The sequence below is a fragment of the Molossus molossus genome, unplaced genomic scaffold, assembly GCF_014108415.1.
Source record: "Molossus molossus isolate mMolMol1 unplaced genomic scaffold, mMolMol1.p scaffold_m16_p_10, whole genome shotgun sequence".
Lineage (NCBI taxonomy): Eukaryota > Metazoa > Chordata > Mammalia > Chiroptera > Molossidae > Molossus > Molossus molossus.
Genome location: NW_023425345.1, coordinates 78,071,779 through 78,080,212, shown reverse-complemented (window position 1 = coordinate 78,080,212; position 8,434 = coordinate 78,071,779). Strand labels below are relative to the sequence as shown.

The 8,434-nt window shown below is 54.3% G+C and overlaps 1 protein-coding gene across 1 annotated transcript; it reads right to left on the bottom strand.

Moving 5' to 3' along the window:
- Positions 1-1,404: 1,404 nt before the first annotated feature.
- On the bottom strand, positions 1,405-7,965 carry KRT8 (keratin 8). The gene is made up of 8 exons (XM_036251209.1): positions 7,567-7,965; positions 4,727-4,935; positions 4,031-4,091; positions 3,462-3,557; positions 2,655-2,819; positions 2,008-2,354; positions 1,836-1,894; positions 1,405-1,607 (listed from the first exon to the last, which is right to left on the bottom strand). Exons 1-8 carry the CDS (start codon positions 7,885-7,887, stop codon positions 1,426-1,428), a joined length of 1,440 nt encoding a protein of 479 aa, XP_036107102.1. The 5' UTR covers positions 7,888-7,965; the 3' UTR covers positions 1,405-1,425.
- Positions 7,966-8,434: the final 469 nt, after the last annotated feature.

The window sequence follows — 8,434 nt, the reverse complement described above, 5'->3', positions numbered from 1 at the left end:
AAGGATGCCTGAGCTGTCTGCAGCAGCTCCACTGCGGTGGGCCGCCAGCGAGGCAGCTGAGATGAGCATTGGGGGGGGGGGGGCAGGGTCTGGGAAGTCAAGGACCCAGGGACAATGGCCCTGGAGACTCCACAGCAAGGCCAGACCTTGAGTGTCCTGGCCAGGCTGTCCCACTACTGTCCCCTCTGCATGTCTTATCCTCCCATGGTGTCTCTGAAAATGCACTGACCTCGGCCGTGCCAAGGGCTTGTCCACTTTGTCCTGTGCTAAGGGGCCAGCACGTCTGCCTAGAACTCTGGTGTGGCAGTCGAACCAAGTGCCACAGACACACTACGCCCTGCTCCACCCAGCTGTATCCTAAACTGTGCCTGCCCGAGGCCTTGGAGAGCACGTTTCCACAAAGACAGGCAAACGCCTTTGCGCTTGCAGAACCCATACACCCTGGTATACACACAGCGCACCCTCCACGTGCAAACAGAAAGCACACACCCTTTACATACTCAGCTGTGTGTATGATAAAAACACTTCATGTGAACAAGTAGAAAGGAACAATGTAGGAGGGGCGTGACTGATAGTGGAGCAGGAAGAGCCCACTCTGCAATGCCAAGTCCTACACTATCTTGGCTTCTAGAAAGTGTGGGTGTGGTACACCCCATCACTAAGAATGGACCCTGGGCCTCTGAAGGGATGGGAAAACCAGGATTCCTTGGTCCCTGGCTGCAAGGGAATGAAAATGGTAAAAAGCCATCTCTGGCCACCAAGGAAACACCACGTGCCTGGCCGAGGAGTACAGCCTGGAGAACTGGACGGCCCTGGGTGAGACTCCATTACCTGTCTCTTTCCAGTTAGGACAATTACGTGGTATTTTCGGGCCTGGCTTTTCCTTATCTGCAAGCAGTCCTGATGTCAACCTCCTGTGCCTATGGGGACACTAAACTCCCGATACCATCTGAAACCTGCCCTGCCTACTTCTGGGGTTTGCTGCGCAAATAAAATGAAATGAGGTATTTGAGAGCACGTTAATGACCAAGACCTCAACCCGCTTTCAGCAAAGAAGTCTCTCTGGGAACGGATTTTCCTCTGGGTGCCAACCCCTCCCAGCTCAGCCTTCCCTCCACAGGCTTCTAATTCCAGGGAAAGGCCTCCTGACCATCTCTCTCGCACCCAACGGACAAGGGCTACACGTACAGCAAGCAGGGTTGGCAGAGCCAGCTGAGACTTTATTTTGGAAAAAAAAAACACTTGATTTGGCTTTTAGATGGGGACATGGGAAAGAGCCGAGGTGGTCCCCCAGGCAGTAAACTCTGGAGCCCAAGGTGAGCTGAAGACAGAAGGCCGAGCCCAGGCAGGTCTCCTGGGCCCGCTGCTCCCCTGCACAGCTCCTTCCCCACAGGCTGGGAGGACAGGAGGGACCGCTGTGGTCGTTCACTTGGGCAGGACATCAGATGACTCAGACACCAGCTTCCCATCACGGGTCTCGATCTTCTTCACAACCACCGTCTTGGAGGAGCTGGTGCGGCTGAAGGAGCCGGAGGCCCCGCCAGAGCCCAAGCTGGCCTGGAAGCCCAGGCCATAGTTGAGGTTCCCATAGGATGGGCTCAGCACACCTGGTCAGGGAGAGGCAGCCGCATGAGCATAGGAGCCCTGCACACATTAGGCTCCAATGCCCCCTTCTCCCTCCACAGTCCCCTAGGATGGGGAACCACCCTGGTTCAATACCCCAGGATTGTCCGGGAATACCAGCAACAGGGTGGGACAGAGCTTTGATATTAGCTATGTGACTTTGTAAAAGGGCCCTTCCCTGCGGCCCTGTGCCCCAGGGTGCAGAAACTCACCTGAGTAGCCGCTGGTGGTCTTGGTATGGATACTCATGTTCTGCATCCCAGACTCCAGCCTGTACCCAAAGGACACACGGATGTCAGGACTAACTCCTGACCCTGTTCCAGGACAACAGGACCTACCCCTCCCCACCCAGGTCCCAGAGTCAGTCAAATACCCCACACCCACCGGTTCTCCTCGCCCTCCAGCAGCTTGCGGTAGGTGGCGATCTCCACGTCCAGGGCCAGCTTGACGTTCATGAGCTCCTGGTACTCGCGTAGCTGCCGGGCCATGTCCTGCTTGGCGGTTCTCAGAGCAGCTTCCAGCTCGGCCACCTTGGCCCGAGCATCCTTGATGGCCAGCTCCCCACGCTGCTCGGCGTCACTGATGGCGGCCTCCAGGGAAGCCCTCTGGCCTTTGAGGCCCTCGATCTCAGTCTGGAGCCGGCTGATGTTCCGGTTCATCTCAGAAATCTCAGTCTTCGTGCGACGCAGGTCATCTCCGTGCTTCCCAGCCAACGTCTGCAGCTCCTCATACTGAGGGGATGACATGGGGAGTGAGGCTTGAGAGAAGCCTCTAAAACCCAAGGTGCCCGCAATCCGAGGAAGGGTGCCCTCTCAGCCAAATCACCAGAGCCCAGGTCAACTCCCCCACCCCCGTGCACACACTGACAGCCTTCTTCCAGACCTCCAGGCACCCCAGTCTTCCCAGCACCCACTCGGCAGTCCCAGCTCAGAGCAGGCAGAGAGTAGCGTTTGAAATCCTGCTCCCTGCTCATGAACAGGGGCACAGAACTGGCCAGAAAGGGGGGCCGACCTAGTGACCCTGCTCTTCACCTTAATCTGGTACATGGTCTCAGCCTCGGCCCGGCTGCGGTTGGCGATCTCCTCGTACTGGGCCTTGACCTCAGCGATGATGCCGTCCAGGTCCAGGGAGCGGTTGTTGTCCATGGACAGCACCACGGACGTGTCGGAGATCTGGGACTGCAGCTCACGAATCTCCTATGATGGGGAGGGGAGGGAGTGAGGCCCTGTCCCGGGACACAATGAGCCCCCTTTTGCAGAAGGGCCTTGTCCCTGCACACCAGGAGCCCCATTTTGTAGAAGGGCCTTCCTTAGGGGACAAGCTAGGGAAACGACAAGAGAGGAGAGAAGCGGGTGGGCATGAGGACCTGGAAGAGGGCAAAGCTCCTGAAGAAGTAAAATAGGTCAAAGACTTGGAACCTGGAAGGATGTAAAAATGCTATGAGACCAGGAAAAAGAAAATCTGGCTTTGGGTGAGTAACCAGAAGGGCAGGGCCCTTCCATGATATCAGCTACCAACACTGAGCCCACAGTGGACTCCTACAGAGCCCAAAGACTCAGAACAAAGGTTCTGAGACAAAGCAGGCCCAAGTTGCCAATGGGTAACCATTCTGTATATGACGACTTTGGACAGGCTATTTCAGTTTTCTGAGCATATTTTCTGGTCTGTGAAATGGAGTAATCAACCCTCCCTCACACGGGGGGGCAGAACTAGAGACTGTCAATACTGAGTTAATATCAGTAGCTGTAATTATTCAGAGGTGCACTGAGGACAATTGTCTGCTGGGGCACTGGGGGCCGGGAGGAGCTTCTGATGAGGTGGGGGGAACAAGTACGTACCTCTTCATACAGCTGCCTGTAGAAGTTGATCTCATCGGTCAGCCCTTCCAGGCGGGACTCCAGCTCTACCTTGTTCATGTAAGCTTCATCCACATCCTAGGGGGTGTTGTGGAGGAAGCCCCTGAGCTGAGTGCCCACGCAGGACCCCAACCCAGGCGCACTCAACAGCCTGGACTTAGAACCTTCTAACTATTGGCTTCCTCACCTCACTTTGTGGCCTCATCCTCCAGTCCAGCCTCTGCCCCATGGCACCTGCATCCCCAGCCCAAACACTGTTCCTCGGTTTCCTGAAACACCCCTCCGCTGCCTCCTCCTCCAGGCAACCGTCTACGGCTAGATCTCCAATTCTGCTGCTCCACTTCCATGTCCCAAAATCTATGTCCAGAGCTCTGTCTAAATGCACCTCCTTACTTCTCTGTTCTCGCCCACCTTTCTATGCTATATATCTAGGAGGCACCCGAATGTTGGTCCATTACTTAGAAACATTCAGGGACAGAAGCCAGAAAGCCTTAGTCTGAGTCTCTAAGCCCCAGCCTCCAGTGTCTGGTGTGGATAGAGGACTCCCTCACCTTCTTGATGAGGACAAACTCATTCTCCATCTCTGTGCGCTTGTTGATCTCATCTTCGTACCTGGTAAGGAAAAGACTTAGAATCAAAGGATGAAGGCAAAGGGGAGGTTGCCCCGAGTCATTTGAGAGGGGTAAGGCTCTCTAGAAAATTCAGTTCGTGGAAATGTAAGATATGAGCGGGCTGGCACGGTCCTTCTGCTCATCGGCCAGTGGGGAGGCCTGGGGCAGGAAACCTTTCCCCAAATCCATGAACACTCATTGGATTAGGCAGAGTTGGCACATTAGGAGGGTTAGCAACAGGGACTGACTTGAGACCTCAGACAGAACTTTCTGGGTAGTGCTGAAAATCAGGGGTAAAGAATAAAAAGAGACCAGGGCCATATGTGTATACCAGGGGCCTGTTGGCTTCCTGTCTCTCTGAGTTCTACTATATAAATATTAACATATAATTTGTTGTCCAAATCTGGACAATTCTGAGACTAAAAGGGAGTTGATGCTACTAACAATTATGCCAGGGTAATGGGTATAAACTAGAGTGTTCTGAGAAAACCTGGCCACATGGTCACCCTAATTACATAAGACTGCATTGTCCAAAAAACAGAGGGCCAGGGGGTCTTAGGCCTCTGGTCCCCTAGGGTAGGACTGAACAGGATGACTTCAGTTGGGCAGATGGCAGTGAAGAGGAGGGCAGCTCACTTATTCTTCAAGTCCTCCACCAGCCCCTGCATGTTGCCAAACTCTGCCTCCAGCCTCAGTTTCTCCTGGGCCAGCGTATCCAGCTGCCGCCGAAGGTTGTTGATGTAGCTCTCGAACATGTTGTCCATGTTACTGCGAGTCGTCTTCTGCTGCTGCAGGAGGTTCCATTTGGTCTCCAGAATCTTATTCTGCTGTTCCAGGCTCCGCACCTGCATGAGGGAGGAGGGAATGAAAATGTCCACATCAGGCCAGGGCTCAGAATCTGGGGGGGAAGCAAGCAGTGTTTTCTACTCCTCGAACAGTGGGTCTCTGGAACCCAGGAAGCTAGTTAGCCGTGACCTAACAGAGACACTATGGTGAGTGGGGAGGGAGCCATGTTCTTCTAACTTAGGGGAGGAGGGGGCATGGGGGTGCATGGTTGGAAGAAGAGAGCTAGGAGAGTCCTGTTGACACTGTTTTGCAGAATAAACAGGTCTTTTTTATTTAGAGTGCGTATTACAGATCAGTTAAAAATAGCCGAGTGTTAACACTTTATATAAGAAAATGTAGATTGTTCTATTATTTACTATAATCATCATCTAGAGTGACTATAATCATAATCGTTTAGAGTGACTTTGAGAAACTCATACAGTTTACAGAAAAACGTTAGCCCTAGGGCCTGGAGAGCAGTGGCCAGAAGACCTGGGTTTTAGCCAAACACTGCTACTAACCTGGGCACATCACCTTGAGTTGCTTCCCCTCTCAGAGCTCAGGGCTCCACGCTACAGTGGCCTAGCCCTAGAGGAACTCAGGAGGGCCTTTCAGGAGCCCCACTTAGGCAGAAGTCACTTGTGTCCAGGGAAAAGACAAAGGACTAGGTAGATCTGTCTGCGAATGGAAGACTTCCTCCTACCCTACCCCCACCCTTCCATACCCTGGAAACCACAACCCTCTCCTCCACCCCAAACATGACAGTCCTGGGTTCCTTGGGCACAAGGAAATCCAGATTTTAGGATGAAATTAAGGCATGTTAGAAGGGAAGGGTTTAAAAAATAACAGACTGGTTCCAGGAAGAGGAATTTATTTTCCTTAATCAACACAAAGTTGTAACTTTTTTTTTTAATTGGGAGGGACTTAGCCCCGGCCGGTTTGGCTCAGCGGTTAGAATGCCGGCCCACGGTCCAGAGAGACTTGGGTTCGGTTCCCGCTAAGGGCACGTACCTCAGTTGCAGTTTGTACCTTGCCCTGGCTGGGGTCATGTGGGCGGCAGCCAGTCCATGTGTCTCTCTCACATTGATGTTTCTCTCTCTCTTTCTTCTTCCCTCTCTCCCTCCTGCTCTATCTGAAGATGAATGCAAAAGCGTCCTTGGGTGTGGATAAAGAAAAGAAGGTTGACTTAGGGTCTGGCCTAAATCCAATAAATACATCTGTAAATCCCTTTCTTCCCCAGGTCATTCTGCCCCAAGATTATGAAAAATAAGTGATTATAACATTTGGCTAAACTTTATACCTTCATTACATGCTTGAATAGGCAAAACCTCTGATTTAGGGATTATCATGCCCATTTTATAGATGAGGATATCAGAGTCAGCAGGGAACCCATCAAAGGAAAGGGCGAGCACTGGGAACCAGGAACTGAGACTCAAAGCCTGTATTTAACTACTTGCGGGGAGGACTCCAGAGCTAGTCAAGAAACAACGTCAAGGGTGCTTGCTTAGAATCAAGGAGCTAGGAAGCCCTCCCCAAAGATCAGGGAGTTCGCGCTTCCTGAGGAACTCCAATCCCTAAAGATGGCAATCTGCCCCAGGATTTCCCCCCTTCCGTTCCCAGAATGCCTCCCAGGAGCCAGTCAGCAGGGAGGGGCCCAATCATCCAGCACGCTGAGGCCCCCGGGGCTCCCCAAGGGCGCACACCCCCATGGCTGCAAAACACGGCCTGGCCTCTGCTCCGGGAAAGCGGAGCCAGGCCGTTGGGGCGGAGCCTGGGAGGGAAGAGAGGGAACAAGGGCCAAGTGGGGAGAGGGGCGTGGTGGACAGACGCGTTATCTAAAGCTATAAACTCTGAGGTTTAACAGGACGTGAAACCTGAGCGGGGCGTCCAACGCCCAGAGACTTTGAATCCTGGATGGGCTTTCCTCAAGCCAACTTCTGGCGTCGCCCCCACGCCCACCCCACCCACCCCACCCCACCCCTCCCAACCTCAGAGGCACAGAGCTCCCCAGGCAGAGCGGTGCATTGCCCAGGCCCCGCACCCCACCGCGCACCCCACCGCGGGGCGGGACTCTGCCACGCCCGGCCACGCCCACTGCAGGCTCCAGGGCAGGGGCCAAGTATGACTCACCTTGGTGCCCCCCAGACAAGCCTTGGGACGCCAGAGGCTCCAATCAATATTTGCCCGTTTAGATCAAGACACCAGTTCCTTCCAGAATCCTATCAAACTCCCATTTTACAAAACAGCCCAGGGGCACCTTTGTGAAGTTGTTGGGGTAGAGCTAGCGGAGAACGGTGAACCTGGAGGAGGGGCACCTCTTCCACCTCACAGCTAAATAGTTGGGACTCTTCAGGCTGAAAGCTTTATCCACAATCAGAATTTGGGTTGGGGTGAAATGAGTGAGGGAGAGAGAAAGCCCCAAGATTTACAATCAGAAACTGCCAGACCCCCTACCCATTCCAGGACGAGCCCAAACCCAAGTGAATGGGAGGAGTGAGTCATAGGTTGGAAGAAAGGGTTGCCAGAGTGGGCAGGGCCCAGCAGGATGCCCGTGGGGCCTGGAATGTGCCCACGGACAGGGCGACCAAGAGAAAGGGCGTGGACCCTCGTCAGACCCCAGGCACAGCTGGCCATACAGGGGGAGCCCTCACCTTGTCGATGAAGGACGCGAACTTGTTGTTGAGGGTCTTGATCTGCTCCTTTTCCTGGTTGCGCACAGCCTGGATATTAGGGTCCACCTCCAGCTTCAGGGGGCTCAGCAGGCTCTGGTTCACTTGGACAGCTGTGATGCCCCCCATACCCCCAGCAAGACCCATGTTGGCGCCCAGGCCAACCCGGTAGCCACTGCCCACCCGGGAAAAGGACGAGGAGCTGATGCGGGTGCCAGGCCCACTCGAGTACGAGCGGCTGCTGAAGGCCCGGGGGCCAGAGCTGGACACCTTGAAGGACTTCTGAGTCACCCTTGTGGACATGGTGGAAGCTGGAGTGGAAGCGAGGAGGCCGAACCAGACAGAGATTCAAGAAAGAGCCAAAAAGCTGCTTGTAAGTGGGGGACAGCATGGCCCTTTATAAAAGAGAGCCCAGCCCAGAGAGAGGGGGATGGGCCTCGTACCTGAGTGGCTAAACCCTGAGGAGGCCGGGCCTAACCTGACACCTGCCACCTACAGGCCGGACTCAGGTGGGGGCAGCAGAGAGCTGCTCCCACCCTGGAGCCCATTCCTGCACCACCCCAGAAGCCCAGGAAAGAGCAATTTGGTGAATGTGAAATGGCAAGAATCCAGGGCCCTTGCACAAGTTCCCTGGAACAGAGACTGGCCAGGGATTACCCACCACTACTGCTACCCTGACTCCTGAGTCTTGTCTCCTTCCCTCCTGTGGGAAATCAGTGCAAGGACTGGGAAGCACAGCAGGTCAGGGATCACTGCCATTTAGGTCTCTAGGAGCCGCTGACACCCAAGTTCTTGTCTCCACTTTGAGTGACTGTGAAGGACTGTCCTGGGCTGGAGGACTGGAAACCTG

Bases quoted from the DNA above. Each gene is read 5' to 3' on its own strand.
- KRT8 (XM_036251209.1), bottom strand. From the start codon at position 7,887: ATGTCCACAAGGGTGACTCAGAAGTCCTTCAAGGTGTCCAGCTCTGGC. The intron at 2,355-2,654 runs GTGAAGAGCAGG...TCATCCCCTCAG, and splicing joins AGACCATGTACCAGATTAAG to TATGAGGAGCTGCAGACGTT. The intron at 1,608-1,835 runs GTGAGTTTCTGC...CTCCCTGACCAG, and splicing joins GACCACCAGCGGCTACTCAG to GTGTGCTGAGCCCATCCTAT.